Source organism: Gorilla gorilla, chromosome 8 (assembly GCF_029281585.2).
Source record: "Gorilla gorilla gorilla isolate KB3781 chromosome 8, NHGRI_mGorGor1-v2.1_pri, whole genome shotgun sequence".
Lineage (NCBI taxonomy): Eukaryota > Metazoa > Chordata > Mammalia > Primates > Hominidae > Gorilla > Gorilla gorilla.
The window spans coordinates 108,813,559-108,837,976 of NC_073232.2; the positions used below are offsets into that span (position 1 = coordinate 108,813,559).

Consider the following 24,418-nt stretch of genomic DNA (forward strand, 5'->3'; position numbering starts at 1 on the left):
CTATGAAAATAATCAGTTCAGCAGATGTTCTTTGAGAAGTAACTTGACTCACTCTATGTACTTTCTGATGGCCTGGAACTATTACAAAGCAAATTATTTCCCTGTCTGGTGTAATTACCTTTCCCTTTTCTAAGCATTATCACTTACTTTGGCTTGAAAAAAAAAAAAAATTCCATTCTGAAACAAGTTTCAAAATATTCCTAACTAAAAGGTATTAAATATTTAATAAAAATGTATAATATTCAATGTGTCTTTGAAAAAAATTGGACTATAAAACAAAGTCACCTGGAATTTTTGGGAAACTATTTGTTAACTCCCATATAATAGAAAGAAAACCCAAACAAGATTAAAACAGATATGGTGGGCTCTAATGGCAGTTCTACCATTAACTGCCTGTACGATTGTGACTAAGTTATTGAGCCTCTGTTAAAAGCAGTAACCACCCTGTAACTTGCATTGGCATATATATGTATGAACATGTATGCACAAGCGTACATTAAGCCTTCACTCTAGTCTAGGCCTAAAATTCTGTTTCTAGTAAAAAGGTAATACCAAGAAGAATTGGGAGACTGTGGGTTAACTCATTTTATGTGTTCTAGTTTTAATATATTTAAATAATTCAAAGCATTTCCAAGCCTGTGATTACAGGTAAGATATGCAAACACATTTTAACATCTATAGCAACGTATATTATTTACAAAAATGCTTAGTGAGATTCTTTTTTTTTTTTTTTGAGATGGAGTCTGGCTCTGTCACCCAGGCTGGAGTGCAGTGGCGTGATCTCGGCTCACTGCAACCTCCACCTCCCAGGTTCACGCCATTCTCCTGCCTCAGCCTCCTGAATAGCTGGGACCACAGGCGCCCACCACCACACCTGGCTAATTTTTTTTTTTTATTTTTAGTAGAGACAGGGTTTCACCGTGTTAGCCAGGATGGTCTCAATCTCCTGACCTCGTGATCCACCCACCTCAGCCTCCCAAAGTTCTGGGATTAAAGGTGTGAGCCACCGTGCCTGGCCAATGCTTAGTGACTTTCTAAGAAAAGTATGTTAATACAAAAAAATGTGTCATGGAAAAGCTTTACTTTCTACCACTGCACTCACCTATCACCTTAAAACACCCATGTTTTGTGATTGTCATGATTCTTTCTCTAAAATATATTCACCAGTTCTTCCCATCTCTGATAAAAAGCTATAGTGCTCTCTTTTAAAGTCAGCCTTTCACTTTACTGGCTTACAGAATCAAGAAAAAATAAAAAGCCAACTATAGGTTTAAACTTAACCAAAATTTTATGGAGGCTAACAACAGTAGTATTCTCCTCATCTAACTTTCCAGGACTGAGTACGAACTGACTGAAACCAACAAAACATCTAATAAGAAGTATTTTGGAGGGACAGTAGGTCTCAGTTAGAATGTGTATACTTTTTCAGTTTAAAAGTAAGATTCAAGCAACTCACCATTGTTCCAAAAGGAATGGCTCTTGAAGCATGGTAATAAATGGCTATGAAATTGATGAAGAAGGCAGTGCCACACACCATAGCTGGGATAAGGAACGCCCCAATAAACATCTGCTTTATCCATCTCCTTCCTGAAAAGAAAGGAAACTACGAAAGTTTAATATAATTATTTAGTACGAAATTATTTGTTTGAAATTTTGATATAAAGATCATGAAATTTAACATCTTAATAATTGTTTCAAAACAATAGCTAACAAATACCAAAGATTTTCAAGTACGTATAGTGAAATCACAGCTTCTGAAGTGGGTGCACTGGAAAAGAGCAATGACCTGTAATAAAATATTCTGACATTTTGTCTTGACTCTGCCACTGAACTGCTGTGAACTTTCATAAGCCACTCTATCTCTCTAGGCTACAAGTTGGCCTAGAAAGGGGTTTTTATTACTGGTTTAAATTAACTGATCAAAAAAAAGAGAAAGGGGTTTTAAAACTATTCCTTGGAGTTCTGGAGCTTCTTGGCATGCCCATGAAGTCACTGGTGAAGAAAAATCCCAGGTCCCCTTACCCCTGCTTCAACCAGAACAATTACATTTTCAGCAGTTACACATTGGAGTTTCATGTAAGTTTTCATTTGAAAAGCAGGTTATACTACTTTAAAAAGAAGAAAAAAGTCTAAAAACCAGTGAGTTTTAAAAAAAAGAACCTCACAAGAAACCCACTTGTGATTTTTCAGCACCCTAAGACAGGGCAAAAAAAATTAAATGTGAAATAATAAAAAACAAAAAACCCTGAGTTAGACAGCCTCTAAGTTTGTCCTTAGCTCTAAAATTATAATTATAAATATGTATTTAAGAGCATTTCTATGTTTGAAAAGAAAAAAAACCAATGTGTTTCATAAGCTCTCTCTCAGCAATCAGAACTACAGATTTATAAGTTTTACTATTTCTCTGTACCTCTGTGTATTGCCAAAATTCTATACATTGAGCTTCTATTATTCAAATAATCAAGGGAACAAATTTTTTGACTATGTAATAAAAAAATCTTCAATTGTGCTCATACAGACCAGAAGAGCAACAGAGAGCTGTCTTTCTAATACAGCAGAGGGTAAAGCTGGCAGAAAATATCTTCAAACAGCTTAGAAACACTGAATCACTATCAAAATTCAATTCCACAATCATAAGCAACAGGGACCCAAACAGAAAGTACCATAGAAAAATAAGCAATACTCTAATTTTTGCTTTCTGCTATATAAAGTTCTTTTAAAACATCTGTTACAGAATTATTACCTAAAATCATAACGTTCCTCCAGAAAAACTCCTTAATCCTGAGTTTTCTCTCCTGTTGCATTTCTTTTCCAGCTAAGTTTCAAGAACCTCTCCTTTCTAACTGATAGCCAGCATTGGAACAACACAAAAAGGTGGTGATTAATTAAAGTATTACTTCTATTTAATTCCAACACCTTTCTAGCATTTTCTTTTCCTACACTTTCCACTATCTTCTCAGATTCAGACATGTATCAACAAAACTGTGGCCGGGCGTGGTGGCTCATGCCTATAATCCCAGCACTTTGGGAAGCTGAGGCGAGCGGATCACCTGAAGTCAGGAGTTCAAGACCAGCCTGGCCAACGTGGTGAAACTCCATCTCTACTAAAAATAAAAAATTAGCCGGGCATGGTGACACGCGCCTGTAATCCTAGCTATTGAGCAGGCTGAGGCAGGAGAATCGCTTGAACCCAGGAGGCGGAGGTTGCAGTGAGCTGAGATCGTGCCATTGCACTCCAGCCTGGGAGACAAGAGCAAAACTCCATCTCAAAATCAATCAATCAATCAATCAATCAATCAATCAATCAATCAATCTCCTTATCCAACTCTCTATTTCTCCCTTTCCTTCTAACAGTCAAAAAGAATCCTGTACACATTCCACTGGGTACAACCAGTAACCCAAGTATCTGCATTGCTGTGTTTTCTACTGCTCTTCAAACCCTTGAAGTCTCTGGCTAAGGTCCTGGATACCACTGGCTTCAAACTAGATCTATAGCATTATAGTGCACTGAGGACAGTGTGAAGACCTTGAGCTTCACTGTAGTTCAAATCCTGAGATAAGTCTGAAAAATTATTGATCCCCTGGGTTGACTTCTACATTAACCTGGTTTTTGAGGCTTGATCGGACAAAATATCAGGACACTATCAGATCTCCTCAGGACACTACCTATCAGAACATAATCTTTACATTACATTTTGTAAGACTTGATATTCCTAGACCTGAGCCTGAACTCTGTCAGCCTTCAAGAATAAGTGTAGTAAAGGAAAGTTGGGCTGGGTGTTCTTAACTTGCAGTCAGACTAAAAACAAATTTATGTCCAACTTTAAATAAATTTCCTGTTTTAAATAAATCTGTTTCTGCTGTGGAGACTATTTTGAGAGTCTTAAACTAAAATTTTAGCCTAATTAATTTCCAGGTCAAATTCAAAGTAGAAGTTGCCTCATGTGTCCTTATTTCCTTAGGATGTAGTCCTATATGATAGGACCAATTTCCCATACCTGCGTGTCAAATTTAGAGACTGAACATCTACCTAAAATAGTCAGGAACCCATAGTGACACTCCCTCAGTCAATCCAAATAATTATCTATACTGAAGGTACAGGTCACATTAAGTCTAGGAAGATTAATAAAAAAGCAATGGTAAACCAAGATATAATCCTATGCTCCGATTTCCTATAACCTATAAGTGTGTCCAGTCTACTAAAAGAAGGCAGGATCCCCTAATGCTGACACTGCTTAAGATGGGCTGTGGAAAATCACAACTCCACCCTTGGAAATATAATTTTAAGGTATTTCAACAACACTTCATTCATAAACTAAAATGCAAATCTACCAATTTTTGTACTTTTCTGACCTCAGACTACTGCAGGGAATACAAGGCATTTCTGAATGTCACTGCAGAAAAAAACACCAAGGAGCAGTATCCTTGTATTATCGTGTTATTAGTTCCATCAATTTCAGATAATAGTACTAAAGGAGCAACAGGATATTTAAGACAAAGTGCTCTTAGCAAGAGACTGTGACAGTGACAAAGAATAGCAGAAATCTTTGCGAAGGGTCCTTTGATAAAACTAACAGTCAACAGAAATACATAACTTTCCTTCCTATTCTCTTTCCATTGTCCAGAAACTTTACCCACAGACCATTACACATGCCTTTATATTCATCTATAAAGCTTTTTTTCTGTGTGGATGCATCACATGGAGCACATCTAGAGCCAGGCACCTCAAAGCAAATAGTATCAATAACTTAAATGCACTCTCCTACATGTTCCTCAGGGCAAATTACATGGTGCACAAAGGAGATTATCTACTAATTATTCATAATTTTAGGAAATAAAACGCAAGAATTCCACAAAAGCAAGATAGAACACACAATAGGTTTGGTAGAAATTATGTGAAATGAGATAACAAAGAATTTTACAATGGCTGTTCTGCACATTTTAAATTCCAAATATCTCACAGTAGGCCAGATACTTCGGGAGGCCGAATCACTTGAGGTCAGGAGTTCCACAGCAGCCTGGCTAACATGGTGAAATCTCATCTCTATTAAAAATATAAAATTAGCTGGGCATGGTGGCACACACCTGTAATTCCAAGCTACTCAGGAGGCTGAGGCGCGAGAATCGCTTGAACCCAGGAGGTGGAGACTGCAGTGAGCAGAGATTGCACCACTGCACTCCAGCCTGGGTGATGGAGTGAGACTCTCAAAACAAACAAAAAAAATCTCATAGTAAAATATTAGCATCTATAATTAACAACATGAACTGAGAATTCGTAAGTTACCTCCTTGTCTAGCATACAGACTTCCTCCAAAATAACCATTCACTGGAGATGTAGCAGCATAGACAAATATGGCTGTACTGAGCATTGATCCCCTCCTAAAAAGGCAAAAAAGAAAAAAAAATTAAAACCAACAATTTAAAGAAAACATCATAGTCTATTATATTAGCATTAGTTTAATTTCAAAGATAACTTTAACAGAAACACAAAAATATCACAACCTGGACTACAAATAAAACTCAAAAGATTCTCTATAGTGAATGAATTTGTAGTTAAAACTGCATTTACATGATACCTGGCTGATCCTAATTTTCTTACCCTGCAGTTAAATGTTACGATATATTCTAAGCAAGTATTTCACATTTATTTGGCAAAAATACTAGAAGCTGACACTAAAACTGTTTTGTGACCCTGTAAACCAATCCCATAATATGGAACAAGATGTTCATCTGTTAAGAAAAATGACTGGAATAGTCTGTTTCATAACTTGATTCAACTGCTTATGAATCTTGCCTGCAAACAGAAATAAAACAGTAGTATAATCTATATTAAATACTATTATTTTAGATGGAATAACACTGAGGCTTTCCCTGTTTCCCTCATGCTGCTGAAAATGATTTTTAGGCCAGGCACAGTGGCTCCCACCTGTAATCCGAGCACTTTGGAAAGCCAAGGTGGGCAGATCACGTGAGGTCAGGAGTTTGAAACCAGCCTGGCCAACATGGCAAAACCCCGCCTCTACTAAAAGTACAAAAATTAGCCATGTGTGATGGCAGGTGCCTATAATTCCAATTAGTCGAGAGGCTGAGGCAGGAGAACTACTTGAACCTGGGAGGCAGAGGTGGCAGTGAGCCAAGAACGTGTCACTGCACTCCAGCCTGGATGACAAAGCAAGACTCCATCTCAAAAAAAAAAAAAAAAAAAAAAGTAAAAATGTAAAAATTAAAATCAGACATACGATTTTAAAAAAGTCTATAGGTCCTTCACTTCTTTGTTCACAAATATTCTGGGCATTCCCTCCCCATGTCCCTCAAATAAACCATTTTTATCTACATTGAAAAATCTGCTGAGGGAGGCAACAGTCCTCCTTATTCATCTCTCCAGGATGGGATGTGGGGAACATCTGAAGAGGTATTTAGCCTACAACTGCCACAGCCTTACCACTCTCCAGTGAAAACTTTCAGAATAGCAGCAGCAGCACTAACAAGCTTACTCCGCACCTTCTCAAACTCTATGCCTTCTCAATATCACACTATAACAGGCACCCACACTGATACTGATCCTCTACCTTATACCCTCAAAATACTTTTCCTCTGATTGCTATAGTGACCACAGAGGCAAAGTAATTTTTACTTTACATTATCTGCTCTTTATCCTTTAGAATCATTCCTATTCAAGTGATTTATCCCAATTTTGTGTGCAAATTTTTCATTTTCTCACCACTTTGTATTATTATTTTCTCTATTTTCATTTCCGTAACATAGCAAATTAAGAAAAGAGTTCTGGAATAAGATTGCCCAGGTTCCAATCCCAGCTCACTAACACTCTTTACTAATAAAGGGTGCTCATTGATCTCAGTCAGATTATTTCTGAGCTTTAGTGTCCTGGTCTGTAGAATGGAAATAGAATATTTCCTTCATAGGGTTGATGTGAAGATTAAGGGATCAAATGTGCATGAAACACCTAAAGTGAAACCTCAATAAGTTGGCCACTTTTATATAATAATAAATCCTTAATGCTTTAGTACTTACATAAGTAATAAATTACATTCACTTCAAATAAACACAACACAGAAAAACCACTTACAGTAATTATAGGCTAAAATAACAAAGCATGACTTGCCTGCTAATATTATAGATTAGTGAGTGGTTTCTTATTTATAAAAGTTGAAGGTCTTTAAGTAGAAGAGCTTCTGCATTTAAAAAAAAAAAATGAGCTGCCGAATTGTAACACTAACATTTTGAAAAGGAAGCGGCAAAAACTTGGATTCTAGAAGAGATTATCTTCTAGTGGCTCTTAAGACTGTGACGGTACAGCCAGTGTCAATTCGATAGTGATTAACTTAATCCAGTGTTTAATGTAAAGCACAACTTCTTGGTAGATTTGAAATGTTTTCTTACATTTAGGGTCCAGCTTATCTGAAATACATTATGCCCGAAAATATGAACTACTCACCAGAACTCTGAAGTTTAGATTTGGGTTATTTTAAAGCTCATGTGGTAAATGAATTAGAAAGGTTATATTAAAGAAATACAACCAACACTACAGAGAAATAGCTTTGTTGGTTAATACATATTCACTTCAGTTCAACAAGCATTGACTGAATACCTTCCACATGCAAAGCTCCTTATGTAGGTACTCTGAGAATTCAAAGGTAAGTTATGACCTGATCCTTACTCTCAAGGAACTTACTATCTAGCAGAGGAAACAAATATTTAGTATACAGTTAAATATTTAATATGCAACTAAAGAGCCACTCTTTCAGCAAGGATGTATTGCTTGCCCATCAAATGCCAGGCATATAGAGGAAAGAGTGCATTATGAACTAAAACAGAGGCATGAAATATAACTAGAGAAAAGTGTCATTCTGAAGGAGGACTTCATAAGGCCGCACCTGAAATGCCTGAATTATAATCGCTACCACCCAGGCACCAGAGTGTGTTTGCTTCACAGAGGTTGTGGCTTTCTCGAGCACTGAATAGGGACCTGAGATCTTCTGTGAATGTGCAACTTTTTCACATAATTCAAAGACCTCAAATTAAGAATTTCTTACAAATGGTTTTGTTTGCAAAGAAAGAATTACAAAACTCGTGTCAAGATAGGATGCATACTGACCTAGGAGTTTTTTTTTTTCAAAGAAGTCATCAATTATTTTTCTAACCTTATGTGACTATTTCATCACTCTTTTTACTATTATTTACAATGTTTTCTTCTACTCTGATGTTTTCCAGATCTGAAGGTAAATATGAAGTAACTTAGTAACTGAAATTCTTGAACTTCTGATGAAGCTCTAATTGGATCTTCAACTTTAGGGGAAAAAAAGCCTATTTACTTTGTCAAACAGCTCTGGATTGAAAGTAACCTCTGTTCATATCTTTAATGGAACACATAACCTTTATAACTAACCACAATGTTCAGTAATGCTACTAAGTTTTGGCATGTAACAGAAAAATACAGATTACTGTTCATTATTTAATTTGTCTGTCTGCATTTGATATTTATCATAAATTGTAAGATAAAGGAAATAAGTAACGATTTAATTATGATTGACTTAAAAGATTCCAGTGATTAAAACTATTCAAGAACAATAAAGACATAATACAGTTAAGTGTAGGCACTTACTCAGTATATAAATCTTCTATCATTGCAACAATAATAACGATGAGAGACACAGCAAATATCTGACATCCAGAACCAATCAGAGAGGAAAATATCAGTGGGTGACTTGATGGTCTAAATACATCTCCATGCACCTGTTTCCATCCATATTCATCTCCTAGATCTCTATCCTATATACAAATATATATATAGAGAGAGAAAAGCATATCATTCAGAATCAAACTAAAACATAGTATGTAAAAATTACAGTTGTAAGTTTCCTCCCTCCAAATTTATAGCTAAAGAAATACAAAATATTGAGAAAGTATATTCCAAACTTAGAATGATCACTGCCTTAATAACAATGTTAAAATGCTGAGGTTCAGGAAGTTGACTTCTGGTTGTGCTCAGAGAATCTCAAATAACGGAAAAAGAAAAGGTTTAGTAACAAAAAGAAATGGTCAAATTGGGAGAACAGTGCACTGACTCTCTTAATGCCACTTTCAGACACTATTCTTGCTATTCACATCATAGCTGTAGCTCATATACAATCAGGGGCTAGGTGGAGAAATGAAAGAGAAGAGTATCAAAACCAGTACTAGATCCCCTAAGAATGCAGAAATGTCCTTTAGCGCCTAGAATCTAAGAAAACATATGGGGGAAATATTCAATATGAATGTTTTTATTTAACAGTCTATACGCATTTTTTTTAAAAAGAATTCAGTTTTTACTTTGCAACCTTAGTAAGCAAGTGCTCCTTAAACAGTTTCTAACACAGCTTGTTTCTAAAACAATATTTCCTAAGGAATAGCAGTCCCTCAAGGTAATCTGTTTTGGTGGGGAGAATCCTAATCAGATACAGTTAAGAGGCACCAAATGCTTTATCCACCCTCTGATACTTCACAATATACCCTAGTATATTAAAATTTAAAATTTTAAGCTATTTCCCAAGCCAGGCACGGTGGCTCACACCTATAATAACAGCACTTTGGGAGGCCAAGGCAGGAGGATCGTTTGAGGCCAGGAGCTCGAGACCAGCCTGGGCAGCACAGTGAAATTATCTCTACAATAAATAAAAAAATAGCCAGGGGTGGGGGCTTGTTCCTGTAGTCCTAGCTACTCAGGAGGCTGAGGTGGCACGATCACTTGAGCTCTTGAGTTTGAAGTTACAGTGAGCTATGATCGCACCACTACACTCCAGCCTGTCTCTTAAAACAAATTTCCTAAATTTATTTAATGATACAGTATACCTATACCGAATATCCATTAGCTAGCACTCTATGTAACACACTTTTTGTTCTCTAACTTAGTAAAAGAACTTAGAAAACAAATCTTTCCTCTGAACCCACTAAACTGAACATGAATTAATCCTTCTACCCATTCCCTGAATTTTAAGCAGTATTTAACAGTATTAGACATATTCTTACTTGGTGGCAAAACTTGGCTTGAACTAACAAGAGGTTACACTATTTATTTATCCCACTTCGGGTGAATGTTCTTATGTTTTACTGAAAAAAAATTAATATTATTTGATTACAGGGCATGGTTAGAGACCACACTGGGCATTTTACATCTTTCTTAACTCTAAAAATCCTGAATTGTGGAAACTCAAAGACTTCTGGTAAGAAATTATGACCTACCTCCCAACATTTAAAACTTAACACTCAGTTAAAATGTTTCTACAAATATAATGTAAATGTTTACTCACCATATCATCCATTTCTTCCTCTTTACTGTACCGAGCATAATCTTTTCTTAATGTTCTCATTAAAATCATTGAAACTAAGCCCACCAAGAAGATCACCATCATGAAGGAGTTGAAAATCGAAAACCAATGAATCTAAAATAACAGAAAATAAAATGTTACCAACCTGCAATATCAGCCACAAAATTCATAGGTTCCATGAGGACAACTGGATGTTAATGCAAAGAAAAAAAAAGTCTTTAATTAAATCCTTTAGACAAAAATCCAAATTTCAGACACTTTGAGGATGAGTATTCATTATGCCAAGGGGATTGGCTTTCTTTACAATAAGCACCCATATGTTGAAAACATGCTATCATTTATATAAATTTTCAAAATCAAATTTATTGTTAAAAAAAAAGTACAATTTGGCCATATAACCTATGCTATTCAGCATTACATGGAAAAAACATGGGCTCTGGAGTCAAACATTGCCAGTTTCTGACTATGTGACCGCAGTTTTCTCATCTGGAAAATGGAGGAGCTAATATTTATCTTGTAAGTGATTTGTAGGGCTTAATAATGTATATATAAAGTATGGCACCTTAGATACTCAGTAAATGTTAGTTCCCTTAGATACTCAGATTGTTCAGTAATTGAACAATCTGAAAACCTCCTTAAAATACTAAGACTAAACTATTATAGCTGGCTGCCATGGACTTAGGTCACCATCCTGAATGATTTGCTTCACTTGCTCCAGGTTAGTTCATCCTCACCCTGTCACCATCATAATTCAGCCCTTTCCAAATCCATGTTCCATAGAATATTGAGGTATCCTTTAGTTCCTCAATGTTCTTGAAGCTCTTGGCTTTGATTTTATCCACATATTTGTTACAATATTACATCTAGATTCTGGTTCATAATCACAAGGTACTACTCAAAATGTAGCACATCTGATTTGAACTAGGTCTGTGGCACTGCCCAGTTATTTCTTTATTTACATTTTAATTCCCAAAAGATCTTTAGGGATAGTCCCCAAATTTCTCTCCTCTCTTCAAGGCCCCAATGCCATCCTTTCTGCTGCCTTCCCTTGAAGCAAATCCTGTCTTCTATGACACAACCTTTCCACATCCACTTTTTGAGGTGTTTTTTCTCCTCTCATTTTGCATCCCAACCCCTCCACCTTTCACCAGCCATCAGCAATCTCCAAAGGTCCTTATCTACAATGATGTCTACTCCCTGGGGTTGTCATAGAGTTTAAACAATAAAGGTAAAGCAAATAGTATAGTGCCTGGCACATCATAAACACTAAATAAAATCTAAAAGTTACTGTTATTGCTATTATTCTCTTTTGAAGTGTTTGCTTCATCTTTTGTCCCTCATTCTTTTCATCTTCTCACCTCCCGATCCTTTCAATGTCAATACTTTTCAAAGAAGACAGGTTCCAGTTCTTCCCTCACTTCCTCCAAAACACAATACAATCTCACTTTTGCCCCACAAAATTTCTCTCAAAGGCCTGCAATGAACTTCTAAACCGATTCAGCAGCCAATTATCTGCCTCACTCTCCTTGATCTCTCTGCCACATCTGACCTTTCCTGACACTACAGCATCCTACTTCACTGACCGCTGCTTCTCCTCTTTCATCCTCCATGCTGGCTCCTCCCATCCTTTGTGAACTTCTCCAAAAGCTCCAGTCTTAGTACTCTGCTGTGACTTCTTTAGGCTCTCAGAACTTTTAACCAGCATTCCAACGATGATGATAACACCCTCGCCCCCACCTCCCATCCCACCCCAAATCGCTAGTCTTCTTTCTCACTCATGTTTCAGGCTTTTGCTAACTACAATAATTTCCACTTGAATGTCTTTCTGGAATTGCAGGCTCAGACTGCCCTAAAGTACACTCATAATCTTCCACCTCATATATAACACTTGTTTCTGATTCTCTAACTTCTGCTAATGGTACTAACATTTGGCTTTGAAATTTTACAATTATCTCTGGCTCTTCCTTCTCCTTAATTCTTCATAGGTAATATTAAGCATGTATTTTTCTTCAAAATGACTTGTATCTATCCATTCTGCTTCATTCCCATGCCATCACCTCATACCTTGATAGCACTAATGGCCTCCTGGTTGGGCTTTTTTTTTTTTGGTCTCTCCCCTTCCTTTCAATTTATCCTGTAAAAAGCTATCAAGGAAATCTTTCCAAAGCAGGTTCATATATCACTCCTCTATTCTAAAATTTACAGTTGTACACCCTATTTCTCTCATATCAAATCTAAACTATTTTCTCCAATATTCTATACTTCCTGTAATATGGCCATCTCACCTTATCTAGTCAACTTTTCTTTCCATTATATTCTATATTTCAACAAGGCTTATCCCTCTTCAAGAATCCACAAGCACAGCATACTCACTTCCACCTCTGTATTTTTCTTCTCACACAGGATCTACTTCTACTCCCCTTAGCAAATTCTACCCAGTCTTTATATTCCAACACAAGTACCTTCCCCTCCATGAAACCTCTTATCTACATATTCCGGTTCTTCATAGATATCCTCCTGCTCTAAAATTCTACAGGTACATACATATGCATTGCTATGTATGATTAGGACATATGTTAACTTGGGCTAACGTGCTGAATATGTGCATGAAGCTGAAGGGTAGTCTTGGCTCTGTTATCCACCCTGAGGTTTCAGGAACGAGATAAACTCTATGGCTCTTCTTGAAAAACAGGAGACAGCCTCTTCAGAAGACTATTCTTTACTTCATTCAACAATTTATTTATTGAGTATCCAGTAAAATTATAAAGGAACCAAGAAATGCATTGTTTTTTGAAATGTTTGCTCAAAAAAGATTATATAAATCTGAGTTTATTGTAAAAGTATCATTTAAGGTTCATAAAAGCAGTCTATGATTTTCCAAAGATTTGATTTTGTCCCCACCCCGAGATGTTAACCCAGAAAAGCTCAAGAGGGAAAGAAAAATGACACATACCATCTTTTAGTCAATTTATCAAATTTTTTAAAATAAAAGAAGTTTTATATAGTTACTAGTAACTATACTAATTGGACACACATAAAATGTTGTAATTTCTAACAAGGCTCTGCTATTTTCTAATCTAAGATATACACTATTATAATGTAGTAATAACCTGAAATTTTATAATATTCCTTTATTCTAAAAATTATGAGATGTTGTATAATTGTGAAATTATTATACCAGGGAAAATACTTCTTAAAAATAAAGAAACCTGGTGTCACAAAGGGGTTTACTAACCCTACTAATGCTGCATGCCAGCACCCTCTAGTGTCACTAATCCTGAAGCTGCACCCTCAATTTGTCATAAATTTTAGAATGCAACTGGAGATAAATAACTCTACCAACAATACTGCCTCTTACCTGCTATGTGCCAAACACTGAACTAGGTACTTTATATCAACGTGAAATTCCCCAACAGCTCTGCAAGGTACTATAATCCTTGCTTCACTATTAAGGGAACAGAAGCTGAAGAACTGAATCATTTAACCAAGGTCATAGTAAGCAGCAAAGCATCAGTCTGAATTCAGCTTTAGCTCCTTTGCCTGTGCTATTAGTCACTGTATTAGAAGCAATTCCTATACTTGTACAGTACATCATATCCCTTCCTTCTACTTAAGGAAAACGATACAATATTTCTCTCCTTTTTCTCCTGCATTGCCATTTTTGCAATCTCCACTGAACCCCATCAGCATATAAAGTTAATGTTTTTCTTACATTAAAAAAAAAAAGAAAGAAAAATCTCCTAATTCCATTTTCCACACTGGCTACTGCACCATTTCTTTGCTCCCTTTAGCAGCCAAGCTCCTCACAAGTCCATAATTGCTGTCTCCAATTCCTCTTTTCCCATTCTCTCTTACAGCAGCTCTGTTCAGGTTCTGAATGCCCCACCATTATACCAAAATCGTTGTCAAGTTCACCAATGACTTCAGGTTAATCCAATAGTCACTTTTCAGTGCTCAGCTTACTTGACCCATCAGCAAAAATTCAGAGCTAATCTCTCTATCCTCCATGATACACTTTCTTCTCTCGGCATTCAGAACACCATACCTTTTTTTCCCCCCCAAAGCCCTTAACTGAACTCCCCTGTTCTTCCTAAACTCTTACTACTGCACCCAGGGCTTAGTCCTTGGTCCTCTTCTCTCTCTACATCTCCCTTCCTTAGCAATTATTACATCCTGTCTCATAGCCACAAATATGATCTATATGCCGATTGCTGCAAAATTTGTATCTCTAGCCCAGACCTCTCTCCTGAACTCCAGGACTGATATATCCAATTTGCCGGTCAATATCTCCATTTGGATATCGTACAGACACACCAAAATGAACATGTGCCAAACTGTACCCTAATCTTCCCCTCTAAATCTCCTCCAAATACAGCCCCAGTGATGTCAGCTCCACTCAGACTGAAAACCCTAGAGTTTGTCTCAACCCTTCTTCACCTTCCTATCAATCACAAAATGCCGCCAGCTTTAACTTCAAAATATACTCACAATCTAACATCTTTTCATCACCTACCCTGCTACCACCCTGATCTGAGTTATCTTACTTCTTATCTGGATTGCTACATCAGCCTCTCCACTGGTCTCCCTGCTTCTACCCTTGACTTCCTGAACCCACATAATAATTTGATCCTTTAAAAACAAAAGTCAGATTTGTTACCCCCCTGCTGAAAACACTACAGTGCTCCCCTGCCCCCTTTGCATTTAAGAGTAAAATCTGCAGTCCTTAAAATGACCATGGATAATCTGGCTCCTGTTACCTCTCTGACTTCATCTTCTTGCTAGTCCTCAAACCACAATAAGCATATCCTCACTTTAATAGGCTTTTCAATGGTGTTGCCTCCGCCTGGAATACTCTTTCCCCTAAATATCCATTCTTTATTTCCTTCAACTCGTTCAAGCTTTTGCTCAACAGTCCATTTCAGAGGCTCACCTTGACTACATAATATAAAACTGCAACTTACCCGACCCCTGGTACTCGTTCTGCTCTCTACTTTTTCTTTTTTGACACACTTCTCTTTGAATAAAGTGTGTTTTACTTATTGTGTTTATTTCACGTCTCCTTGACTAGAACATAAGTTCCTAGAGGGTATAGATCTTTGCCTTTATTTTCTAATGTATCCTACTTACCTAATACAGTGCTTGGCAGATAGCAGGTGCTCAATTAATATGTGTTGAAGTAATAAATACAGTATACCATTCCATAGTGAAAATACTAAAAGGCAGTCTTTCCCCTAAGTTGTCAATGTCCAGTGGGGCTAGAATCAAGGCAGACCTAAGAGTTCCAGCAGGGAGTGCCAGTTAAGAGCCTTGATATTCTCAAATGTTATCTAAATCTTGAAATTATCTGTGTCCATACCCTATTGAAGATTGCCTGAGCATTATACTCGAGGAGAACACACAGCAGGTGGGGTTGAGGTAGGGATCGAGGTAGGGGAAAAAATTTTAGCTCCAAGAGTAGTATGCTAAATCCTTCAGTAAAGACAATCCAGGCAGGGCGCGGTGGCTCACGCCTGTAATCTCAGCACTTTGGGAGGCTAAGGGCGGGTGGATCACTTGAGGTCAAGAGCTCAAGACCAGCCTGACCAACAAGGTGAAACCCCACCCCTACTAAAAAAAAATACAAAAATTAGCCGGGCATGATGGTGTGTGCCTGTAATCCCAGCTACTCGGGAGGCTGAGGCAGGAGAATCGCTTGAACCGAGGAGGCGGAGGTTGCAGTGAGCCAAGATCATGCCAGTGCACTCCAGCCCAGGGGACAGAGCAAGGCTCTGTCTCAAAAAAAAAAAAAAAAAAGACTAAATTCCATATAGCTTAATTGTTAAAATCTCTAAACCCTGAGGAAGATCAGAAGTAGTGATAGGTTCCGGTAGAGTCTAAGAATGGAACCTAACAGTAATATGTAAATCTGAGACAACAAAAACTTATGCGCCATCTCAAAAATAGGTGATTAATAAACTTTAAAATTCTAGTCCAAAAGATTAGATCAAAAGAAATAAGCAACAATTCAGGAAGAAATTCAGAAGAACTGATATATCCCCTTATGCCTTGTCTTTTTATCTCCATCCTTGAGGAGGAAACCACCAAAACAAAGTGTGATTTTTGCTATAAAGAATCAAAACTACCTGTACAAAACCAACACTAATGCTACCGGCTTTATGAACTAAAATTCAGCAAGTATCTGTCGGTGGGGGCTGGGGAAGTGGGGGGCCATTTCTTCCCATTCTTGATGTTTCTTTCTACATGGAAGGATTTCCACAAGCAGAAATTCCTAATCTCAATCCGTTCTCTCATTACCTCCTTCTGATGCATACATTCTGTTCTTTCTCACACCGTAAGTTGTATAAGGGCAAGTGCCCATGTAGGGAAGCCTATAATATACTGAGTGTGTTAAGTCTAATTCTGAGTTTCAGTAGTAAGAAGCCCACTTGATCACAGATAGATATAAGCCACATTCTCCAATATTCACCTCATTAGAAGGCCAATGCGCTATTCATTGCGCAACGCAGCCATCTAATATTCACCTTATTAGTGATATTTTGGCTTCCCGTATGTTATATTCTTCTTTGTTTACCTCTTAATTGGTTTAAACCACAAGCACAAAGAAGGAAGTTTTTGACTGCTCCTCTAAAACTCTCCATCACCCTTATGATTTCAAGCTCATACTTTAAATCACCATTAGGTAAATCTTTTAATCCACAGTCCTCAACACAGTGCCCTGCAAATGACAGATGCTCAATGTTTGATGAACGAATTGGTGCACATAATCAATGTCTTAAAATACACTATTTACCTACCCGATGTTGAAAAAAGGACGGATCAAGATATTTGTCAAATCGATCTTCAAATTTCACATCTGACTTTTTCCATTTTACCTAAAAAAAATTTTTTCATTTCAAAATATAGGCCAGTAAACAAATTAATAATCTGATGACAAAACTCTGAGCAAAATATAGATTTACACACACTTAGAATTAAAATTCACTAGAGAAATGGAGGAAAGTTACTTACAACATGAGAAGTGGAAATGATTATGATAAAACTAATCAACTTTTCTGTTTATTGACAAAACTTAACAACTTTCCTCAGAGGGGTGATTTCAGTTCTCAAGGACTGTTTACTTTTGTTGACTTACATATTATGACCTGATAAATGTGACATGAACTGAATTAGTATAAGCTCATATCACAAGTGTCTAAATCAATTAAAATAAGAATCTGTACATCTGCCTGGTGTGATTCTGTCCTGAGTGGCTGTTCTCTTGAGCAGAAGTCATTTATCTCCGTCTGCCTTCTTTCCCACCTAAATGCGTGCTGCCACCCCATGGCAGATTCGATGGACATGGACATGAGCCCCCTGAGGCCCCAGAACTATCTTTTCAGTTGTGAACTAAAGGCCAACAAAGATTATCACTTTAAGGTGGATAATGATGAAAATGACCACCAATTATCTTTAAGAACGGTCAGTTTAGGGGATGGTGCAAAGGATGAATTGCATATTGTTGAAGCAGAGGCAATGAATTATGAAGGCAGTCCAATTAAATAACACTGGCACCTTTGAAAATGTCTGCACAGCCAACGGTTTCCCTTGGGGGCTTTGAAATCACACCACCAGTGCTTTTATGGTTGAAGTGTGGTTCAGGGCCAGTGCATATTAGTGGACAGCATTTAGTAGCTGTGGAGGAAGATGCAGAGTCAGAAGATGAACAGGAGGAGGTGAAATTCTTAAGGATATCTGGAAAGCGATCTGTCCCTGGAGGTGGTAGCAAGGTTCCACAGAAAAAAGTAAAACTTGCTGCTGATGAAGATGATGATGATGATGATGACGATTTTGATGAGGAACTAAAGAAAAACCACCAGTGAAGAAATCTACATGAGATAATCCAGCCAAAAATGCACAAAAGTCAAATCAGAATGGAAAAGACTCAAAACCGTCAACATTAAGATCAAAAGGACAAAAATCCTTCAAAAACAGGAAAAAAAACTCCTAAAACACCAAAAGGACCTAGTTCTGTAGAAAACATTAAAGCAAAAATGCAAGCAAGTATACAAAAAGTGCATTGAACAGTCCAGGGCACTACTGGTAAATTAAGCCCAAAGATGGGGAGAAAAGAAAAGGAGAGACAAATATAGTCCATACTGAGTATGAGTATCATCAACAATCCAGACTGAAGTCTTCTATTTTAATCTCAATCTCCTTTTCTGATCTGCCACGAATGCCTCTTCAGGCTGGAAACAATCTCACTCTTGGTTCCCTAAAGCAGCTTCTTCTGATTGCTGTGATTCAGTGAACCTTGCCCTTTGCTTTCTATTACTTGTGCATTTGCCTCTCCTCTGACCATGTTCTGAATCACCTTCGTATCTCCTTAGCTGCTCAATAAATATTTGAATGAATAATAAAAAAAAAAGAATCTGTAAATCTTTATTTTTAGACTGCATTACTTTTATTACAACTATAAAATTTCTTCATTAAGTTTAGTTATATAAGGATTATTTGCATCAGGTACATATGCACAAGGCTTGAAAAACTTTCAAAATTGACTACTAGCAATGGACTCATTCCAGCTATGAGGCAATAACTGGCAGAGGCTACCTACACTGAATTTCTCTCTCATTTCTACTATTTTTAAGCCTAAGACAACAGAAATAGCTTGACAGTTGCTAAAAGGCTCTGACAAGCTCTCACTGTGCAGGAGTATATTATTCCAACTGACAGAGCAATCCATGATAAACTATATCTATCCAGCAACTTTCAATACAGCATCACTTCTATCTGCAACATTAAAAAGGAAAGGGAAACAACATGAAGTACTGCAATCTAAAAATGTAACCATAAAAATACATGACTGGGTTAGTCTAATTACCCAGTTACAACAGTAAACTTGGCTGTACCAAATGGTTTAGCTCCTGCAAAGGCATAACTGGTATCTAATACTACAGACCTGAAGCAAATCCTCTCTTTGCTTTTAGGAGGCTTACTTAGGTACACTGAGAAAATATAGTTTTAATAATATTCTGTTGCATCCCATTTCAAGCTACATTTTCATTTACTAAAGTTCAAAGCCACAAATTGTTGACATTGGGTCACAAACACTACTTCCTACATTAAACTATTTGAATACTTACTGAATATGACATCTGGATTTTAGTATTTGGAACCAGTTTCACCTTTCCTTCACTAGTTAGATTAACATCAACAATTCGATTTCCATTAAAACCTATTTCAAGTTTTTTGTAGGTCCAAAGATAGTAATCTTCTCCATTTTCATCAGCCTCACCAACAATACCTACAAAAGAAAAAACACTTTATACAAGGTAATACCACTTAATATTTAAAATATCCTACAAGCTAAATGCTTATTAAGTTTTGTTTTGTTTTTGTTTTTTTTTACCTCCGCCCTCTCTCCCTCCCTGGCCACTCTTGACTCCCCCTTCACCTTCCGCCATGATTGTAAGTTTCCTGAGGTCTCCCCAGAAGCCGAGCAGATGCCGCTATGCTTCCAATATAGCCTGCAGAACCATGAGCCAATTAAACCTCTTTTCTTTTTAAATTACGTAGTCTTAGGTACTTCTTTATAGTGGTGTTAGAATGGACTAATACCACTCCCTAACATCTCAAAATTTCAGGGAAGTGCTTACATCACCATCTGCCAAGGTTACCCAGCTATTAGTGGTCAAACCAAAATTAAAATCAAGGTTTCCAGATCCCTAGTCTAGTACTTTCTCTAATAACCTACGATCTACCCATTCCCAGTAAGCTGTACACATGTATATATGGGTACCAAAACTTAACACGTCTCCTTTTTATACCTCAACTACTGGATCTGTCCCTGAGAAATCAGCAAAATAAAAGGAGTGGTGAAGATAAATGGTAATAAGGATACAGTTTAAAATTATCACTTCAATCATAATTTGGGATATTGGAAAAAAAAGATCCACAATGTTAGGGAAATATTATAGGTGGTAGCTGAGGATACATCTCTCATGACCTCAGACTGCCAGCTATTTGTCCAATGTTCCCCACCCAAGCCTAAACAGTTCCCAATAGCTTTATGCTCTGTAAGTTACTCCTTAGGACCTTCCCCCTACGCTTTAGTAAGTATTAGGGAAAAATATAATCATATTTATAAAATATTATTTATTAACCAAAGTGATTCTAATTGGTACAAATTCAAGGAGTATAGTTTTGTTTTGCTTGGGATAGTAGGGGGATAATGAAATCCTTCTTTTATCTTTATCTGTTATTGAAACAAGGTCTCACTCTGTCACCCAGGCTGGATGTAGTGACACAATCATAGCTCACTGCAGTCTCAAACTCCTGGGCTCAAACAATCCTCCTACCTCAGCCTCTGGAGTAGTTAGGACTACAGGCAAGTGCCACCATGCCTGGGTAAATGTTTTATTTTTTTGTAGAGATGAATCTCGTTATGTTGCCCAGTCTGTTCTCAAACTCCTGGCCTTAGCTTCTCAAAGTGCTGGTATTACAGGCGTGAGCCACCACACTAGCATGAAATCCTTCTAATAATTAATTTTTTTTTTTTTTTTTTGAGACAGAGTCTCACTCTGTTGCTCAGGCTGGAGAGAGTGCAAAAGTGCAGTCTTGGCTCACTGCAACCTCCACCCGCTGGGTTCAAGCAATTCTTGTGCCTCAGCCTCCCAAGTAGCTGGGACTATAGGTGTGCACCACCATGCACAGCTAAATTTTTTGTATTTTTAGTAGAGACAGGGTTACGCCATGCTGGCCATGGTAGTCTCCAACTCCTGGCCCCAAGTGATCCGCCCACCTTGGCCACCCAAAGTGCTGGGATTACAGGCGTGAGCCACCGCGCCCAGCCAATAATTAATTTCATTAAGGTTTATTTACCTATCTACTCTGAAAACCAGACTTTGGGGGTAAAGACATAATTATATCAAGTAAGAAGCTACTCTCTAAAAGGCGTTTAAAAGACTCTGAAACCTTTACCCCCCGAAAAGTCAGATACAAAGTTTTTTTTTTTTTTCTGACAAGGATTCTCCATGGTTCAGACATTCAAGGACATCCAAAAGTATTTCCCCAAACAGGGCATATTCTAAAATCCCAGGGCTATAATAAATTTAACACAGGAAAGCACAGTTGCCACTGTTGCTAACGAGCCCCACAGCTGTGAATGAAAAAACCTAAAGCATGATGGCTTATCCCTATATAATCCCAGAAATTTGGGAGGCTGACGCAAGAGGATTGCTTGAAGCCAGAAGTTTGAGATTAGTTTAAATAAAGCAAGACACCTTGTCTCTACAAACACACCAAAAAAAAAAAAAAAAAGAGCCAGGCATGGTGGTGTGCACCTGTAGTCCCAGCTGCTCAGGAGACCAAGGGAGAAGGATCACTTAAGCCCAGGAGTTGAGGCTACAATGAGCTATGATGGCATCACTGCACAAACCTGTAAGCAAGGGAAAACAACAGGGAAGAAACCTGTTGTCTCAAATATGAAGGAGGCCCAAACCAATGGGTTTCCCTGAACTACAGGCTCAGAAAAATCTTCAGTGAATATTCAGCACATCTTCCTATCACTGTCAGAGCGGATCAGAGAAATGTCTGTGTTACCATAATAGTAACTGCAGTCATTTATATGATATACTAACTACATATACCTAATTAACATGCAACACAGTAATGATGATGCATATAATTATCTCGATATTAACTTTCTAAATTTCATCTTAGTATGATATTAAATGCTGATCTGATATGTTCAGACTCTGATAGTTTACTGCTCATGATGACAGTAATCTGCTAACAACTTTAAGCATTAGAAGAAACATTCATTATACATAACAGCAGATTTCCAGAGACAAAAGAAAGAAACAATTAGAGAAAAATGTGATCAAACATATTGGTCATGACAGCTGGCTGTGCTTTGCATTATAAATAATTTAATCAAGTTCAACATGAATGATTTTGGATTATTCATAAATTGGCATTAACTATTCCATAGCTCTTCTCCATTAATATGGATAAATAAGGGCAAAAACATAACCATTTTTTAGCAAAATAAGCCATTCAAGAAACTATCATACCAAGAAACCATACTACCACAGAACCAACATGAGAAAAAGACAGAACGAAACTTCAAAATCCTATTAGTCCCTGTAACTGTATTTAAAAGAACAAATTAAGATATGAAAAAAAATGGAAGCAGAAGAAATTTTTAGATTGTTCTAAGCACCTTCTCATTCTTGAATCTGAAAAGTTATACTATAAAAAAGTTATATTTTAGGCAAGTTTCATGTAAGGCATGGCAATGTCAAAAATTCTTCAAGCAACAGGTGACCATAAAACTGGTATTAAAATCATTCTGTAAAAAACAGTGAAAACACATTTACATCATGATCCAGTACACAATCACCTTAACAGAGTCATTTTATAAATTCTGATTATGCAAATTTTCCCAAATCTTAAATACAACATACAATACTTACCCCATATTGGTAAATCATCTATGTACATCTGGTACCAGTAATGATTTTTTATGGCATATACAAATGCATCTCTCTTTTCTTTATCTAAATCAATTTCACAGTAAGTGGCTGGCATCACATCATCTGCATAAAATAAAAATTGCAAATTAGCCCACTAGTTTGCAAAATAGTTACATTAAAAAAAAAAAGACAAGAAAAAAGCCAACATTTCCTACAGTTAAAATTTCTACTCACAATAGCTGAATCTGAGTGATAAATAAGTGTGGGTTCAGTGTACTATTCCTCCCTTTTTTGTGTATCTTTAAGACTTTTTATAATGAAAAAATTTTAATCATCTTTATTTTCAAACATTACCTAAGTGAAATCATCCCTTATATAAAGAAAATTATACAAGAAAATTTATAAAGTAACTTCAAAATAGATTTTAAAAACAAAAAAAGCTTAAACACATAAAGTTTTTATTTAATATATACAAAAGCTCAAGAATATGATCATAAACAGAGATAACCATTTGTAGCTATAAGATCTCTCTGAGATAAACATTGATTTTAACATTCTTGGAAAGACAAGTTACTGGAAGCCACAGATTCTACGAAAACACCCAGTGACTATTCATAAGCAGGAAGATTAAAAGGCAAACCTCTATTCAGCAAGCATCACTGTTTATAAATTGCCTTAAAGTCCCCTCAAGATGAGTCATTTTCCACTCGACTGCTTTCAAAGATACTGCTACTATAATTCTATTCAGATGGTTTCTAACTTAATAAACCTAGTATTTCAAAAATGTACCTATGTTTCTAATAAAACAAAAGAAAATCCAAAAAACCTACAAATACTAAACATGTCAATCAAAAGAAGTTGTTTTGGTATATTAAGCAATTAGAAAAAAATTAAGAAATCATTCTGAACAAGAACAAAAAAGCAAGCACAAGTTTGTTTTTAAGTTCTATACTATATTTGTACTATAATATTGGTTATTTGAAACATGAAATGCAATTTCTCTAAAGAAACATTATTAAACTTTTTATTGATCAAAAGTTCTTAAACATAAATTGTAGCTACATCATTTAGTGGCTCAAAGAAATAGCAATCTAATTTATAACTCAAGATACCCAGCAGTATGTCTCCCCAATCCTTAAGAGAGAGAGTAGCTTCCCATATTATAGACCAACCTAAAGTGGGTACCCCAAAACTACAACACCAAAGATGGCAGTAAACATTGAAGTCCCATGGAAGAATGTCAGGCAAATACTTTCTTACCCTCAAAGTATGGGAAGAAAATTAATTTGTCTCCAACAGCGACTCCCACATAGATTTTCTTTCTGCCCAAGCCCTCCTAGGCAGTAAGGAATTTAGGATTTTCATGATGGCAAAAACAAACAAACAAACGAAAAAAACCCTGAGGCTGAGCAGTGAAGCAACGGAGGGTTAAAAAATGAGATTGCTCCAAAGGGTTTCTACAGCAGGAGCTAGAAAAACTGACACCAAGAGATCCCCAAATGGGGTCTCCACGGAGTGTGATAATGAACAAAAGGCAGCAGGCAACTGCAGCTACAGAAGGGATATTCAGAACCAAAGGAAGGTCCAGGCTTAAGGGACAACAAATGGCCACAGTGGCAGTAGGGTACCTCACAGCTA

The 24,418-nt window shown here is 36.9% G+C and overlaps 1 protein-coding gene and 1 pseudogene across 1 annotated transcript in view; one reads left to right on the forward strand and one right to left on the reverse strand.

The window, feature by feature from the left end:
• TM9SF3 (transmembrane 9 superfamily member 3) overlaps positions 1-24,418 on the reverse strand; it is a 68,454-nt gene that overhangs the window by 23,569 nt on the left and 20,467 nt on the right. The window contains exons 3-9 of the mRNA XM_031015045.3: positions 22,781-22,903; positions 19,448-19,608; positions 17,120-17,197; positions 10,308-10,439; positions 8,624-8,790; positions 5,285-5,379; positions 1,457-1,587 (exon numbers count right to left, since the gene is read on the reverse strand). Coding sequence (XP_030870905.2) covers positions 1,457-1,587; positions 5,285-5,379; positions 8,624-8,790; positions 10,308-10,439; positions 17,120-17,197; positions 19,448-19,608; positions 22,781-22,903 — 887 coding nt within the window. The remainder of the gene's footprint in view (positions 1-1,456; positions 1,588-5,284; positions 5,380-8,623; positions 8,791-10,307; positions 10,440-17,119; positions 17,198-19,447; positions 19,609-22,780; positions 22,904-24,418) is intronic.
• Positions 17,644-18,385, forward strand: LOC115935991 (nucleophosmin-like; annotated as a pseudogene).